Source organism: Vanacampus margaritifer, chromosome 2, assembly GCF_051991255.1.
Source record: "Vanacampus margaritifer isolate UIUO_Vmar chromosome 2, RoL_Vmar_1.0, whole genome shotgun sequence".
Taxonomy (NCBI): domain Eukaryota; kingdom Metazoa; phylum Chordata; class Actinopteri; order Syngnathiformes; family Syngnathidae; genus Vanacampus; species Vanacampus margaritifer.
Genome location: NC_135433.1, coordinates 36,713,083 through 36,731,256, shown reverse-complemented (window position 1 = coordinate 36,731,256; position 18,174 = coordinate 36,713,083). Strand labels below are relative to the sequence as shown.

At 41.1% G+C, this 18,174-nt stretch overlaps 1 protein-coding gene across 1 annotated transcript in view; it reads right to left on the bottom strand.

Moving 5' to 3' along the window:
* The window catches only part of yes1 (YES proto-oncogene 1, Src family tyrosine kinase), a 36,259-nt gene extending 18,352 nt beyond the window's left edge, over window positions 1–17,907 (bottom strand). The window contains exons 1-4 of the mRNA XM_077555650.1: window positions 17,565–17,907; window positions 3,232–3,522; window positions 1,337–1,436; window positions 753–851 (exon numbers count right to left, since the gene is read on the bottom strand). Coding sequence (XP_077411776.1) covers window positions 753–851; window positions 1,337–1,436; window positions 3,232–3,514 — 482 coding nt within the window. The 5' untranslated portion in view covers window positions 3,515–3,522; window positions 17,565–17,907. The remainder of the gene's footprint in view (window positions 1–752; window positions 852–1,336; window positions 1,437–3,231; window positions 3,523–17,564) is intronic.
* Between the last annotated feature and the right edge of the window lie 267 nt (window positions 17,908–18,174).

Genomic DNA, 18,174 nt, shown 5'->3' with positions numbered 1-18,174 from the left:
TACGTATCATACCTTCAATATTGTTGGCTAAGTATCTTGAGTAACCCTTTTTAATATAAATATTATTGCTCACTTGCTGTCTCATGATACTATAAATATTTTCAGTTCACCAAAGTATTGTGTTAATTTTGTCTTCCAATACATCGAAAATCATGCAGCGTGTGTATCCTGTTATCAATAAAGTTGGCAAATTATTTTCATACTAGATTGCGAGTTACTCTAATGTCTTCTAATATATTTATTATTGCATTATCATTCATGTTATCGTGATGGCAAAATAGTGTCGGCTACTTGTTTTTATTCAAATGTAATGGTTAGTCTCCTGGTGAGTTACTTTGTTCTTCCAGACCGTTACACATTTCGCAATAAGTGTATTGTGACACTATAGGCATCGCTGGCAATGTATTACAGTATATGATCATTTCGTGAGAGTTGCTTGATTCTGCACAAAAAACAACAACTGAAAATAGTTCCAATATTTTCTAGGATAGGATTACTAAAACAGGACAAGAGTTTATACAAGTTTTGTGTCAAACATGATGACCAACCATGGGATTACCACCAACTTGTAATCACAACATAGGACACTATTGTTTAGCCTCTGCATGTGTATGTGACGAGCTGTCACAGCGTGACCACGGAAATGCATTTCTCAGACGGAGCGGGTGGAGGAATGTGTTGGAAATGGCAATGAGGACGAGACAGAGGGACGAGTCAGAGGGACAAGACGGTGGCCAAAAAGGCATCCTCACTCTTCAGCCTGTATAGAGTCGGCGGGGGCCACGTAGTTGCTTGGGATGTAACCTTTCTGCCCCGTGTTGATGGAACGAGCCTCCCACCAGTCGCCTTCCCTAGAAGGAGAGCAACGCTTTGGTAGGATTTACAATGCAAACAAGCATGTCAAACAACTCGACGGCTGTGAATAAGAACAATTTCCAATCTATCACTCAGTTGTATTGAACAATGCAGTGCTGAACATGGTGAAAGTGATGAGAACAGATGGCCTAGTCAGAGAAGCCCATTAACCCAGACAGATTTCAGCCTTAATAGCAGTCCAAAGCAAAAAACGGATTAAAGACACACACACGCACGCGCGCGCGCGCACGCACGCACGCACGCACGCACGCACGCACGCACGCACGCACGCACGCACGCACGCACGCACGCACGCACGCACGCACGCACGCACGCACACACACACACACACACACACACACACACACACACACACACACACACACACACACACACACACACACACACACACACACACACACACACACACACACACCAGGAGAGTGTTTCTGAAAAAAATAAAAAAAGTAAAGGCACTCACGTGTTGTTGATAATTTGAAAGCGGTCGCCTTTTTTGAACGACAAATCATCTGACGTCCTCGCTTCGTAGTCATACAGCGAAACAAAGAATGTCACGCCGCCTGAAGGCAAGATGAACAGCAACAGATGTGCGTGATTATAAACAGGCAGCACCACACGGCTTACAATTTTACTTATATCATTAAAGACTCAACTGTGGCGATAACGTTTCACTGTTTTTCACCATTCCACTTTAGAGCGTAGCTAAAACGGTAGCCAGTCACGGATTTGGCCGTCCAATTGACTGGAGGCTTTAATGGGGAATTAAACTTTCAAAAATGCAAAGCGGAAATATAGAGATGCCAACCTACAGAAATTCACTTCCAGAACAAATTGTCTGAGCAGGGAGCGACCGTAACTGTGGCCCAATGCCCCGGAGCCACTATGAGACTGTGTCAGGCCACCCGAAGTTCAAGGATGCTACCAGTACAGATTTCATAAATAAATGTGGTAAAAAACAAGAAGGTGTTGCTCTTGCTTTATTAATAGCTAACATTAAATATCGAGGTTTAACAACTTAGAATGATTCAATCATCTTTGCTCTTTGTACCGCCCACAGTGCACATTCGACCGCCCACATTCACTGACGCATGCTTGCTTCATGTTTTATTCACTTGGACATTAAGATAAAAATCAGTACATTAAAATAAAGGATCATTTGAATTCACACCAAAATTGTATGCCTTTTGTGAACTTTTTTTGTTTGCATAATCCTGCTGATTAACATTAACAAAATGAATTCTTTTTTTAAAATGACAAAGGGTTGTTAGGGTTATCTTACTTGCTTAAACTTATGCAAAGGGGTGCCAGAAAAAACCCAACTCGAATTATTCCACAAAAGCAAACAAATAACACTCATTGAGTCTTATCATTGTTGATTCACTGTGCTTATTGGACCATGTCAAGTCATATGACCTACGTAATAGCTGTAATAAAGAGTCAGCCTGTGGGACTCAGTGTAGTGTGAAGTGACAACTGCAGGCATATGTTTATCTTCAAGAGGAAATTGAGTGGGTAGGATTAGATGGGTGGTATTCCCTCAGGTCACTTTTTTCTCCTTGAGAGCGGGCGAGCAGTGTGTGTGTTTGTGTTTATCACTCATACTGCCGGAAGATCCTATAAAATCGACATTTAGTTCTACGACAAAGACTATAAAAAGCATCGTTGCATGGACGGAGGATGGACGCAATTTTTTGGGGAGTCCACATTGCTTCCTATGGTATCTATTTAGATTTGCATCATTCTTATGGTTACTTATGATGATTGTCTAACATCTGATATTGATAAACAGGAAATATGTTTTGCTCTATGTTCAAGTCAGTGTTCTCTCACAATTGAGATGTTCATATTTTTTCTAGACACTACAAGACTTCTGGTCGTGTGTGTGTCTGTCTGTGTGTGTGTGTGTGTATATGTGTATATAATATATATATATATATAAAAAAGTAAAATTTACGGTAAGAGAAAAAAAAATTAAAGATGTGCCCTGAAAACAAGATGTATTCAGTTTCTTTTTTTATTAGTTATTCTTGATCTTATGTCTCAAAAAATCTAATTTCCATACTTTTTCAGATTTATATACAGTATGTATGATGTGTATATGAAATGTATACAAGTAAAAATGGTAAATGGACTGCTTTTAAATAGTACCGTATGGTGCCCAAAGCACTTTACAATGCCTCATTCACACACACATCCACACACCAATGACTAACTGCTGATCGGGGTTCAGTGTCTTGCTCAAGGACACTTTGACATGGTCACCTGGGGTGAGGATCGAGCCACAACCTCACGGATGGGAGATGAACACTGACGCTGGAAAAAATAATCTATACGTTTCCATACTTGTAAACCGACCTGTGATGACACCTGGGAAGGGACTGCTCACAGCCACCGATGTGAAGGAGGTGGAGGCGCCGCCAAAAGGCGTCATAGCAGACGACGCACCGCCAAATGGGGTGAGCGCGGACCCGTGGCTGTTGTAGCTGTTGTTGAGTGTCTTCGCTGCAGGCGAGTGGCCCATCAGTGAGGGTTCGGGACCGTAGTGGCCAAGGTGGGCGTTGACCGGAATGGTGTTGGCGTTATCCGGCCGGTACTTTAGCGCCGGGCCTTTGTCCTCTTTGCTCCGGACGCAGCCCATCGTCAAGCCTGCAGGGGACGAGAGGGAAGGAAATCGGTCAAGCATGGCTGTAGCAATCACTGTATTGTTAGGCTAACAATGCCATTGGTAAAATATCATGATTTTATATCTTGAGCTATTCATTTTTCAACATATTCATCATGCAATCGCTATATTGTGATACTATTAATATTGTTGACAAAGTCTTGTGATGTTGTATCTTGTTTGCACAGTAGACAGCTAAATCATGACACTACTTCTACTGCAATAAACAGCATTATTTTCCAGAGCCAAGCAAACGTGTATTACTAGTGTGGAATTATTTTACTATATTTAATCATTCTAAAATAAAAATATTTCATCCCAAGTCAATCTACTGCAGCGATTCGTCTTTCAACCAGTAGAAAATGTTGTAGACAGCACAGTGAGGTCTGAGTAGTGTAAAATGAGGGCTCGCCACAGGCCAATCAACAACCTCCAGTGACATCCCAAACAAAAGGCTGCGCAGCCATCCGAGCTGGAAACAAGATCCTTACAGCCTGTGGCCGTTTCACTGACACAGATTTAAGACAAAAAAGCACGGTATGGCCCTTCTCTTCATTGATATACGAGACCCGGGCATTTATCTTATCTGAACTTCAAGGATGCCCGGCAAATGAGGTAATCCTACTCACTCTTCCCACAAGTATTAGATAAACACGTCAAGTGTAGTGTAGTGCTTAGAGCATCCTCTTCAATAAGTCCACTTCATGATGGCTCAAGCTTTAACAATGAGATTCTCCAGCATGTTCTGTTAAAAGCGTATACATGCACATACAGTAATGTGTGCTACTAAAATGCGTTACTCCAAAATGTGTAATGTTTTGAAGAAATCTGTAATTAGTTACTCTTCTAATAAAAAACCCATAGAATTCATTTCCTTCTTTTGGCAAGATCATTCCTTTAGGGTGGTATCTCCAAGGCTATGTGGAGCAAATGAAGCTGTTGTGCAAGTTAAGTCCTCAAAAATCCTGTTGAATCATTTAAACAAGTGGAACAACTTGTGGAAACAAAGCATGATAAGTAGCCATGCAGACACTGGACCAAAGTTGCAATCAATCAAGTCATCTTTTGATCATAACTACCCACGGGAATGATTGACGGTCCGCGAAAAGCGTGTACTTGTTTGAACTGGTCAGTGGCACAAATTGGGGTGGGCGATCTTGCAAAAATTGAATATCATTATTTTTTTAATGATAAAATCACGATTTCGATTTCACGATTTCTTTTAATTAATATGAAATAGGGGTGTTCCATATCATACCATCTACAATATTACCGGTGTAGTTTTCTGGGTGATAATAAATTTAAATACTGTATCGCGAAATTGTCGTGATGACGTAATGCGTAACATCATACATCTTAGTGTCCATTTGGACGTACGTACATCGTTCGCTGCTGCATAAAAACAATATCAGAGCGTGTGAGCCAGTTAGGTCGCGTCTTCAGCAAAGTGGGAGTGAGCTACCTTCGTCGTGTGGAGGCTACAATAGGTCAGATTAAGGCTGGGTAATAAATCAAATTAATTCGATTAATGGCCATTTTGAAAATCGAATCGTTGGGAGTGCATTGCAGGTTATGTAGTTTTCCTGATGGTCTGAATGGGCCTTGAATGCAAAACAGAGTCTTTTTTTTGGGGGGGGGGGGGGGGGAACTAAGCTACACACGTTTGCGTGTTGTGTTCTGGCATGGACGGGTAACTTTTGAAAATTGGCATTACGATGTTAGTTCGCCGCTTGACCTGATGATTTCACAAATGTTACAGGTCGCTTGTAAAAACAAAAAAAACTTGCACATTTTTTATTTTTTGCCCCACTACTTTTCTACAATTTGCCAAAACAGTTATATCATGGACGATGAATTTTGGAACAAACTCGCTCCTCTGCCATCATGCGCCATACCTCACACTTGTTTGTTTGTGGAAAAGGCGGGGTGACGAGGAGTGTGCGGTACTTGGCCACACTGATTGGCTGTCAAATTATTTTTCAGTCAGTGGCAGAAAATGAGCTGACGATCAAATTATGCTGAAATGCTTTACGTCAGGATCAATCGATTCCACAAAAATGACATCGTGAGCCCTGCATTTCGTCACACGATCTACTATTGTCATATTGCCCACCCCTGGGCGCAAAAAAAGGTTGAGGACCACCACATGATGGAACATGTGAGAAAGGGAAACTGAAACGGTGGCAATCTAGTAGCTTTGCATTGACAATACTGTCAAATGGTGACAGTAGAAGGCAGGTCAGTTCTTTGGTAGTAGATGTGGAGCAGGTCGCTATGCAGTTAGTGAATTGAATTCAAACAATCGAGGTAACACGTTTACATTCGTGGCGGAAAGAGTTACTCCCGTTCTGCTCATTTGTGCTCTATTGGAACAACCCGTTCAGACGGAGACGCACGGACAACGTAATTACGTAAATAATGTCATTTCCGCTTTTAATTTACTATACATTCAATAAAAGACATATTTATGTCACTCACCACGCTAAATAAAGTAGTCCGTTTCCTCCTCGCTCCTGAAGTGTGATTCTTTGCTGCAAGTGTCATGTTTGTTAACAACGGCTTGAGTATTTTCGGTGGGTTACACGCCAGAAGCATGGACTTATATACTTGTATTTACTGTATGTGTATAAAGACACAAACTGTGGCGTTTTCGCCGTAGGCGTAGAGAGACAAGATAATGTGAAAACGCAGTGGAGAAATCAATGTATACTATAGCAAGTTGGACGCATACAAGTCGTGACTACATAGACAAAGATTCCTTGCGAATCAAATCAGCAAAGAAGACGAAGACGAAAGAGAAAATAGCGCGCATGTGCACAGCAAAAAACATTGCCCCAATCGATCAAGATATTCCGTACGCTTTTATATAAGCAAGAATTCCGGTTATGAAAGGAGTAACCCAGGGCTCTTATTCGGGTTTTTAAAAACTCGAATAAGGGCATTTTCGGTTTGCGCGTGTTTCCATGGCCTTATAAAACCCAAATATTGCTTATATTTGGGTTTTAAAAGGGTTATTGCCTGCATGTAAACGTAGTCACAATTATCAGTAACTGCAACAACGGTATGTTCATATCATCAATTATCTTATTTCATTTGAAAAGACTGAACAATCAAGCAAATGTGCCCCTTCTTTGTAGTATTATTATGAAGAAAAAAAAACAAAACAGGGCGTCCTCCTATTGAGGTGACGCAACCAAAATTTTCCACAACACTCCATAGGCTATTGCTAACGATGCTAATGAACTCTAGGCTTGGCATGCTTGTAAATGAGCTTAAAAACACACTTCTGTGTTTTACAGTCTTATAATAATGTTTTTTTGTTTTTTTTAAACAAACGAAGTGTGGACAGAAATTGTATCTACCCTGGGTGGGAGGAAATTATTTGTTTTTAAAAGTACCCATCTTGGGGGGCGGGGGAGCCGGGGCTGTGGGCCGGTGGGGTGCCTGGTGGGCCTGCCGTGCCCCGTTCTGCTGCGTTGGGCTTGGGGCGCGGGCCGTGTTGGGTTGGGGGGCGCTCCTGGGCTTGCTCTCCGGCCGGTGGCCCCTGTGGGCGGGGGTTGTGCCTTGGCGCTGCCGCGGCCTGGGGGGCCCAGGGGAGTTGTGCTTACTCGGTCCTGGCCGAGGTCGACGGCTCCCCTCTCTGGTGGAGGTTTTCATGCATGCCAGATCCACCACACCAGCATATACCGAAATTCAAACACAATCTGCTTCTTTCTCAGGTCGCTGAATCGGTGGAGGCTGATGTGTGTGGATCTCACTCCGCTTCATCTATCCTTACTTCCTTTCCTCAGTCTTTCCTTTGGTCTCTTGAGGTCTCCCTAATTTGTTGGAATTTAGATGTTTCTGGGGTTGGTGAAAGATTCTGGTTGGTAACCCGGTGGGTAGTAGGTGATGTCTGGTCGGTGATGGATTTCACTTTTCTTTCTTTTCTTTGATCCTTCCTCGTTCTTTTCTTTGATCCTTCCTCGGGTCTCCTGACAACCTCACAACTCTAGCTGGATTCTGAAGTATTCGGTTTAGGAGAACGGTATGGAATTTTTAATAGGTTTTAGGTAAATTAATGAGCACACACGCACACACAAAAAGAAAAACAGGGGAAAAAAAGAGAGAGAGAGAGCAATGATGATGACATGTTGAATCGGCAAGATTACCGAATGAACAATACTGAGTTCTAAAATAAATAAATAAATACCCAGCTTGCTTAAGGACACTTTGAATGGTCACCAGGGCTGAGGATCGATCCCGCAACCTTTGGGCTAGGAGACAACCAAACAAACATTAAATTTTTTACTTATCTTTTTTTCAACAGTAGTCGAGACTGCTGGAGACAAATTTCTACATATTCCTTATACTTCTCCATATGGTTTACCAGAAGTGATGATGTAGTAACAGATTTGGCGTTGAACTGCTCAATACGGCACATCTTATATTCAAGGTCACCTTGACCGACGTCAGTCTTGTCAAACCCGAACCACTTCCACGCTAGGGACACGGACCCACAGCTTGCTATTAAATCAATCGTTCATGGTTAAATTCGAGAGGAGCATCACAATGACATCACATGACGCACCCAATACTACCAAAAAGGTAGTCCTAAGCGGTGTGCACAGAGCATGCTCACTTAGCAAACTCACACATGCTAACTGCAAGTCATACAAATGCTAATGATGGTGCAGACCCTGCAATCCATCAACACATTTAAATTTAAAAAACTAAGAAAGAAAGAAAAAACAATGGGTGTTTCTGCGGGCAGGATGTGGGGTCTAGCACATGTGTTTAACATATTTAAGCTTCCTTGTTTAAAGCAGGCTATCTGCTGGTTCAAGGAAGTCAAATTAAATTGATCAAATTGGAGACTTTCAAAGTTAGACTTAAGTACAATTGCACAAACTAATGATGTTCAAACACTGAATTTTAGGTCTAAGTGTGACTTCTTTGCACAATTAAGGCATGTTATAGAACAAATGTGATAAACGAATACCACATTTGAACAGTATCAGTGCAGTAACCTAACAACGACTACACTTTACGTATACTGTACAGGCACATGTGTTCCAAACAAATGCCCCAAGTCTGAGGCCACCTGACTGGATGTAATGACCGCATTGCCGTGCTAGTTTAGGGAGATATATGCTGCCACTTCCCACAGGAAGAGCGGCAAGAGGGACTCAGTGAAGGTTTTTCTTTAGTGGGACACTGTTGCCTCCATTCTGAATCATCAAGAATATTTTGGATGCAAGGGACTTCATTCAGAGTTCCTAGTATGGCTTGGCAATAAATAATTGTCATTTTAAAAATGTTTTAAATCATGAAATCAAGTTCTGTCCTCTTGATTATTAAAAGCTTTTGTTAGGTTCAGTTACAGCCAGGCTTGGGGAGTAACGGAATACATGTACCAGCGTTACGTAATCAGAATACACATTTTAAACATTTATTTTAAAAAATGGGGATTATTTTGAGGGATTACAATTTTCAATGAAATGAGAGAGCGAGAGCGAGAGTGCGAGAGAGAGAGCGACACGCTGCTGCTGCTGCGTTCATGTCGTGTCTTCCAAACCCGCACGCGGCCCATTTAAAAAGCTTCACAGACGAAAGGAGGAAGTAACGACCGGTATTCACTGTTTGGAAACTTGCTGAAGGACCGATTTATCTTTAACAAAGAAAATGTTTGCGCTGAGAGTCCTGCGGCATGCTATGCTGAGCTTCTTGCTAACAAAAGGCATAATGTGAGTTACCTTCCAAACAAATCTACCTTGCACCAATTCACTATTTAAATGCCATATACAATATACACAGCTAAACTTGTGGCTGTGAGAAAAGTTTTGTAGTTGATATCACGCATGGTCATCCAAATGTTATTATGAGTTGTAATTTTGCACAAGTGGCAGAATGCTGGATTGGTGGTTTACAAGACATGTTTTCAATAGCTGCCAACTACTTAATTGTGGCATTTAAGCACAAGCTATGAATGTTAAGTTTATGTTAAATCTGATTTTGAATCAGTGGTATACATTAGTGTTGTCTGAACATTTGGCACAGGAATTATTTTTGACGAAACCTTTAACTATAAATGTTGGGTTTATTAGATTAAAATTGGGAAAAAATCATCCTGAATGAAGAGAAAAAAAAGAGATTTTACATTTTGGCCATATCGCCCAACTCTAATTCCTAAACTGTTTTTTTTAGCGGGAGTTTGTTTGCGGTTGTTGAGTTCCTCCCGTATGGAGTGTGTAACGACACGACTGGCAGAGCTAATTCTACGGAAGCCCATGGGGGCGAAAGCCGCGGACGCGTCGCAACGAATTGGGGGGGGGGGGGGGGGGGGTGATATTGACGTTATAATTTTTTTTAATCGTTCACAACAAAACACTCAAATTAATAAAAAAATATATGTATTATTATTTATCGCCCAGCCCTAGTTCCTAGTGACAAATACAAAAGAACTCCGGTCCAAAACTTAAACGAGCATCGCAAATCCTTACAAAAACCAGTAAACAATATGAGAAAAAATATTTCACAGGCAACATTTTCTTTAATATAGCAATGCTGCAAAATTAGAATAGAGACTAAACTGGATGAAAAATGTATATCACGATTGAGGTTAGTAAAATTAGCACGGTAATCAATATTGCATGATATTGCAAAAATAAAGAATCCAGGAATCTGACAAATCACACATCAGACCATAAGTTACTCTTGCACAACCTAGCAGCCAACGCAATAATGCTAAAAATATTCTATAACTAAATAAAACATGATCTAAGAAAAGTACATATCCAAGTAGGGGTGGGCGATCTTGCAAAAATATAAAATCACGATTTTTAAAATATAAAATCACGATTTAGATTTTATTATGATTTTTTATAAGAAATACAAATTAACTTACACATGAAATAACAGACGTATTGGATAAAGGCACTTATTTGTGAAAAATAATCATGGCAATAAACAAACTCATGACAAAATAAAAAAAAATAAAACCATGCCAGTAGGTTTGGTGCTCTCCGCCAATTTGAATGACCCTGTATACTGTGCACAGTGTATCTTCCAATTGGCTCAGCGATGCAAAAAATCATGGTCTATGTACAGGGATGCGATTTGACCAAAGTGAAATTATCTGAAAATTTAGCCGGGGGCCCTGGTGGGGGGACAAGGGGGTGAAGCCCCCCGGAGCTCATGGGTTTTCCGTGTTTTTAAGGACTTTCAATGCACTCACATGACAGAAATAGACAAAACAACAGCATAAATTTTCAATGTATATTGAACTATCCCATATAAAATGGCAGTTTTAGTCAACTCAAAATCAGTCACATTCAAAAACATTGGAATTTGCTTTTAAAAACTATCACTTAGAATATCATCATATCTAACTAATGTGATTACTAAGTTAACACATAAATAATGTTGAAGAGTTCAAATTTCATGAACAAATAATTGTATCATGACCAAATGAAAAGTAACTCATATTAGAACATACCACAAATGTCTTTGTTATAGCAGAAGATGTTATCTGTCGGAGTCATGTGCATACACAATGAACTACTAAATCACTGGCCATGCAGAAACATGAAATTCATTCAAAGTTCTGAAATTTATATTTTCTGTCACATTCTAGATGAATTATAACATCACTTAATATCACAAATATTGTTTTCTATTTTCTACTCATTAAAACATTCAACATATTTACAGGAATATACAAGTGTTCATTCTTGAGCATAACCCATTCACATGACACAAACACTACTTCCTCCTAGACTTCATTGCTTTGGAATGGGTCTTTCTAGCCTGCTTCTGTGCAGCTTTGATGGTTCTTCTTGAGGCAGCCTTGCTCATTTGGGTGTCCTGTTTCACAGCAAGTTCTGTTCATTTTGCAGACAACATAGCTGCTTCTGCATCCTTCTCCTCCCTGTACCTTTTGGAGGATGTCCTCAGATTTAGGCACAATTTGGACTGCACAGGATCCATCAGAATGTCTTTCCTGCCAAAATGGCTGACAGAGGTGGTCTTTCTTGCTCTTAGGGCATATTTCACAGTCTGGATAAAACTGTATGTGGCTATGTCCATTCTGCATGCTTTGGGGTTCAGGACATCACCCATGACACTGAAAGCCCCCTCTACTTGCGGCCCATGGAAGCAACTCATGAGAGCCTTCACCATCTTGGCCAAGGTTGAGTATCTTCCAACAGCAAAGACTTGAGCCCACCAACGATCCAGTGCAATTGCCTTCCCCTCTGAGTCCAAAGGTGTTGGCAACTCACTGTCTAACTGGTATTCTCTCACCTCGAGATCATAGTTCCCCAGCTCTGACTCATCAAGGACATTGGTGACCAACGATGACAGCTTCTTCAGTTGGTTTAAAGTTGAGCTGTGTCCTCTGGCAAGTGGGTCAATGGCAGAGGCTGCTTTCAGAAGCTTGCTGTTCATGGGCAACTTTTTCTGAAGGTACAGTCCACATGCCAGATATGCTGCCTTGGCTTTGGCTTTGAACTTGAACACAACTGACGACTTGTTGGAAGAATCCATCAATTTGCTGGTGACACCACCATAGAAAATATCATTTTTAACATTATTTCACCTGCTCTACACATCTATAACTAAATTCAAAATGATTAAAATATAAAATAAAGAATTAAAAATGTTAACAATGTTAACACCTTCCAGAGTCAGGGATGAGAACTTGCCCCAAATGAAGTAGTTCAAATATCACCCGGTCTCGTTTACGACCTAAATCCAGATGTAGTCTAGATTTTAAACAGTACAACGTGCTATTTTTAGAATGTCATTGATCACACGCGCATTAGCGTCATAAAACAGGTTTAAAGTAGGTTGCCATGTTTGTTTTCTTCCAGGTTTTTTTTGTGTCTTAAAAATAATGTTATAAGCCGATAAAGCCAAATAACCAATTATAATTACTTTTATTTGAAACGTTTCATGTGTTAAATGTGTGCGTATTGCTACGTACATTTGCTTCGCCAATTCCAGATCAGCCATTGACCAAAATAGGTGGCTTCTTTCATTAAACCTGGCAACCCATCACGGCTCGCTAGTCGCTCGCTAAGCTACTTTAGCATCCGAGTCACATTTGTCGTCGATGAAAAGCCGAGCGTCTAGAAAGAGCTCGCAACTAGTATATCTGTAAGTACAATTACAAAAGGATCCTTTTTATAACAAGCGCGTTTATTGGTCAACACGGAGACTTCAGCCACTTCACTTTATTTTTGGAGATAAAAAAAGCGGAATTCCGCGAATTAGCGGAAAAATCACATCCCTGTATGTAGTTCACAATGCTACATTTGGCTTAAGCGGGCAAATTTTATTTTATTTTTTTATGTAGATGTGCTGCTGTTAATAATATAAACACGGTGACTATATTGTGGCAATTTTAATATCGCAATATTACCATTATCATTACATCCTTAGTAAGAAAGCTGCCGAATAGCTTGAATGATTTAAAAATACAGTAATAATAAATCACAGAGTATTCAAAATGAACCTTTATTAAAATCATACCGTTTTCTCCGCCCTCAGGCACTGTGAGCGTGTCGTTTGAAATCACACCCCGCCCAACTGTCAACCACGTACAGAAAGGACAGTAAAGGCTGCTCAGAAGTTTGTGGGGACCATCCTCCCTACAACCACTGACATGTTCAGCAGCAGATGAAGAAAGAGGGCTCTCTGCATCATCGAGACTCGCCCTACACACACCCTCTTCCATTCCCTCAATTAGGAGGCTACAGACCATCCCGAGCACTACCAGCAGGCTGAGTGACAGCTTCTTTCAAGAAGCTGTTAAGACTGTAAAAACTCAAACAGTTCTCTGTTGCCCCAACATTAACCCCTCCAATGGCTATTCATTCTTGCACTTTGAACACTTTATTCTTGAATGGACGTATTGTGTCCAGTTCCCCCGCTGACTCCCACCAAAACATGGAAGTCCATATTGCAAAGGGAATAGAGTAGGGCTCGGCGATTAACCGAAAATTTAGTTACTGAAATTTTCTACAATAACCGACGTCATTTTCCCCATGTTGGTAAATTCGGTGTTTGAATAAAAAAAAAGAAAGAAAAGAATTTTTGACTGTGTGTTCTTGGAAGGCTAAGTTCATTCCCCCTTAAGACCGTGTTCAGCGTGTATAGTCACGTGACTCCACCCATCCAGTCATTTATCGTTATTGAGGTAAAACTGCCCAATTTATCGTGATATTGATTTTAGGCCATATCGCCCAGCCCTAGAATAGAGGCATATCCAGATTTTTTTTTTTTACTGATTTCTTCAAAACACCCATAATCCATTTTCTGAACAACAAATTGAGAATGTTTAAAATGCAAGCTAATTTCATTATCTTGACAAAAAAATACATTGTTTTTGAGTGAAGAATAGGTCAGTCTGGCAAATAATCCTGTTAACACTCTGCTCTTATGATCAATCAGATAATACGGCAGTCAGGGAGACTGGGAGCGGCCAGTCGACCTTTGAACAGTGCAATTTGCATACTGTAAATGCTAGTGCAGTTTACCCAAACGTTTAGGATTGTTAATAGTATTCGTACATGGAGTGTAACTGACTCACAATCTCGTCCATCAACCATTGGTGAGTATGCTCCCAGTTTGCCAATGACGGGGTGAAACAGATTAAATGTTTCCCACGCTCTCCACATTAGCCTGTCAAAATTGCATAAATGTCCATATGCAAAAAGCTAAAACAAACCAACCAAAAAGCATGTCCATATGCAAATTGCATACAGTAAAGCCCACAATCCTCCATGCGGCACGTGAGCACATGATTTGTGATAGTGTAATCGTAACATCGCTTGTCAAGCCTATGCTACATTGTTTACATTTGCCGGTGGTGACATGTTAGAGAGCAATTAGTGAGATGGCGATTCTAAAATGGATGAAAACGCAAACATTGTGTCAGGCTTTGTCCACACATTTACAAGCATGCCAAGCCTCTATGCAGCAGTAGTTAGCCAAATATTAATCATCTCTTGAAATCACTTCCACAATACGGCACACAAGCACATACTTGTCAGTGCACACAATGTGTGTGTTTTTTTTTTTTAAATAAATAAAAAATACATGTAAACAGACAATCAGTGTGCACGTCATAACAGAGCATAGAGGAAAAACAAAAATATAAATACAAAATTCGAAAAAACACAAGCGAAGCTTCTTTTTTTCTTTTTTAAACAACTATTTATATAACTTAGAATAACAAAAAGCGAAGCATATGTAGTGGCAAAGTTTTAGGACCTGGGGGACGATCGCAGGGATTTCACTGTCCTAACGCATTCTCCTTCCGCTGCTTCTCAAATCATTCATGCAAAAACGTTTGGCATCCCTCATGTTTGAACTCAATGCACACTTGAAGTAATTTATAATTTATTTTCCTGTTCACATAGTATTTCTTCAAAAGAACACCTGAAGTAATCATGAATCGCAGAATATACAGAGCGCCACTTCCTAGTCACTTCCTAAAACCCATGCGATCTTCGGTTCAAATGTTTCCGTTGCTGGTCCCTCTTTTCGGAATGACCTCCTGCTAAATGTTAGGCAAGCGCCCTCTCTGTCCAATTTTTATCCCACAGCTTTTGACTCAGCATGAGATTCTGAATGGTTTTAGTGTAAATCTGTGTCAATTTCACAAATGTCAAGCACTGTTTTTGTTTTGCATCTTGTTCTGTTACTCTAGAACAGGGGTGCTCAAGTTGGGTCCTCGAGAGCCCCTATCCAGCCTGTTTTCCATATTTCCCTCCTGCAGCACGGCTGAATCTAATGATCAGCTCATCAGCAAGCTTAGCAGAAGTCTAATAACGATCCTGATCATGAATCAGGTGTGTTAGAGGAGAGAAACATGGAAAACCGGCTGGATAGGGGCTCCCGAGGACCGAACTTGAGCACCCCTGCTCTAGAAAATGTAAACCAAGAGGCGTTAAAACCAAAGTAAATACTAATTTATGAAATCGTGATTTTAGGAGTACACTAGCCTGAGTAAAATAGCACAAGGTCTACAGCCACGCTTCATTGGAGGATAAACCGGCGCTTGTGCTTGAAATCTAAGATGACATCTCGGGGTGACGACACGGGCGCGGCGACTATAAGAGCATCACTGAAGCGTAACTCAGTAATCGCCCTGGCACGCGCTCTGAGACGTCTTCTCTTTGCCTGCCAATCACCCAGGAAGGTGGGGGTGGTTAGTTTGGGGGGGGTGAGGGGAGGCTAGCTGAGGGGACTTCCTTCCGAGTCCCATTCACATCACTGAGGCCACCTGCAAGAGGCGTCTTCACGCCGTAAACGCAGCAAAGCACCCCCTTGTTGACACTTTGGGATTGAGCAACACCACACACACCGATTCTTAACACCCTAAGCGACTTTTTCAGTGGGAGGCGACACACGCGACAAGAAAAAAACAAATCTCCACGTGTGTTCTTACTGTTCTTAGAGTGTGCGCCTGTGTGGTATGGTTATAAGGACTTGCAGTCGGAAATTTTAAGCAGGTTTAACAACTGTCGGCCCCAAGCATTTTATGAGCAGATCGTGCTGGGGAAAATAACACTTAGCACACACCACCCCACAAGATAAGTGTTGAGGATAATATTTTTGAAACCTCTGACAATTAGGCCTTTGCTGACTTTGATCACATTTGTGACATTCTGTCAAGGTATTATTATTGTAAACTTGCCAGCAAGCTGAATTCTTGTAGTATTTGCTCACAAATACTACGAGAATCCATCTCGTACTGCTCCCGCTGATACGTTCGCAACCGACCTTTTTTAGGTCGGACCAATCAGGCGTTGATTAAGGCGGGACATGCAGCTTGTGATGAAACCGGGGGAAACAAACCTAATATAAAAGAATGGACACTGCATTTAATTCTGTTTGCACAGAATTACTCATCGTTTCCTTGTTGAATGTTGAACAATGAGAGGCGCTTTGTGTTTTTATCTACGCTGGCAAATGTTTTCACAGTTTAAAAATCTTGCCGGGCATCCACGGCAATCACAGCTTTTTCCCCGTTTGCCTTCCCCAATTGTCCCTCAACCTTTCTATTTTGCCCACAGTGACCTGAATCTGGGGCTGCGCCTGGAACATCGCATTAACATAAGTTAAGGTACTGTAAGTAGAGGTCAACCTAACATGTGTATTTGATTTTAACTGTCTGTTTTTACAGTCCAGTTAAGCTATAAATTAAACTGCCCCTGTGTAAAACAATGGGGGTTGGTCATTCATATAAATTGACTCTTCAGGAGCTATTTACGTGCAATTTGGGTGTTATTTCATGTGTGCTGTTAATGTAAACAAAGCTACATCTGATATGTGTCACTCAACTCGACCGGATATAGGCATGAAATCAGAATTGGCCATTTGAACCTGCAGTGTGTTAATCCAACTTTTAAACTGCATTACATCACGAGACTGTAAAGTGTGTTTGATCTGCCCAGAGGATCCTTCACACCTCCTTGTATAGTCCGTGTGTGTGTGTGTTCTGTGTAGTCCAGTCAAGCGGGACTGTACATTACACACAGATGGATTAACATGGAGGAGGATTACCGTGGGAATGGAGTGTCCAAACACAGGAACAGTGGAAGTTACAGGACAGTAGGGAAACATGCTCGCCCCCTCAAAAGAACAGTGGTACTTTGCACGCATAAACAATTGCAATACAACTACTTTACATGAGTTAAGTTTATTGTGGCAAAGTTGAGAAAATGCTTGGGGAGACACAAAACATTTGGAAGTGTAAATTTAGCTAAGAAACATCCGATTTCCATCTTCTTTGGTTGTTTTATAACGACACTAACAAAATTTCAACAGCATTAGTTCGTCCAAGGCAGGTTTTGAGGAACTTGGATAAACCCAACAACAAGTAGCGGTACCGGTGGGAACACCCAACTACACACAAACTAGAAAAAATACACAATCCCCAACTTTTTGTGTGTCAGGCAACACAAAAACTACCAGGCCTCGCTCGCCCCACTCTCCCCAAAGAAGACTTTTCCCTCCCTGAGGGAGCGTCTCTTACCTCTTTCCAAGCGACCTCAAGCAGCGCCGTACTCCGGCTACATGCGTCTTGTCGTCCTCCTTTTTCCTATTTTCACGTCCGAAATTGGAGGGCAAGCACACGCACTCACAATCAAATCTTAGTTAGTTGTACGTCCCATGCTGACTAATAAGTCCTGCGCCAGCAGCTCCAAGTCGTCTACGAGGACTCCTCGGGTAGTCCTTCGAAAAAGGAAGGGAAAATCGTCACTTTGGGTTGGAAAGATTTACGTAAAAAGGCGAGAATAGCCGGTGAAAACGTATTTTAAAATGACCGAGGGAGAGTGACTTGTCCCAGCACGACAATAGCCCGGCTAGTAGCCACCAGGGCCAGAGAGGGAATCACGGTGCATTCATGTACTCACTTTCAAAGTCGGACAATTGAAACTTAAAATTCATACTCGGTCTAAAACACCTTACAACATACACCTTACCAACAAGGAGACACTATCCTACTAATTACAGCTACTAATTCTAAATTATATTACAAAATTTAACAACGTTTTACATAATTAAAGACATAATAATACGTTTAGCATATATATTTATTTTTCTCCGCATGAGCTTGAACGTCTCATGATCGACTCTCCCAT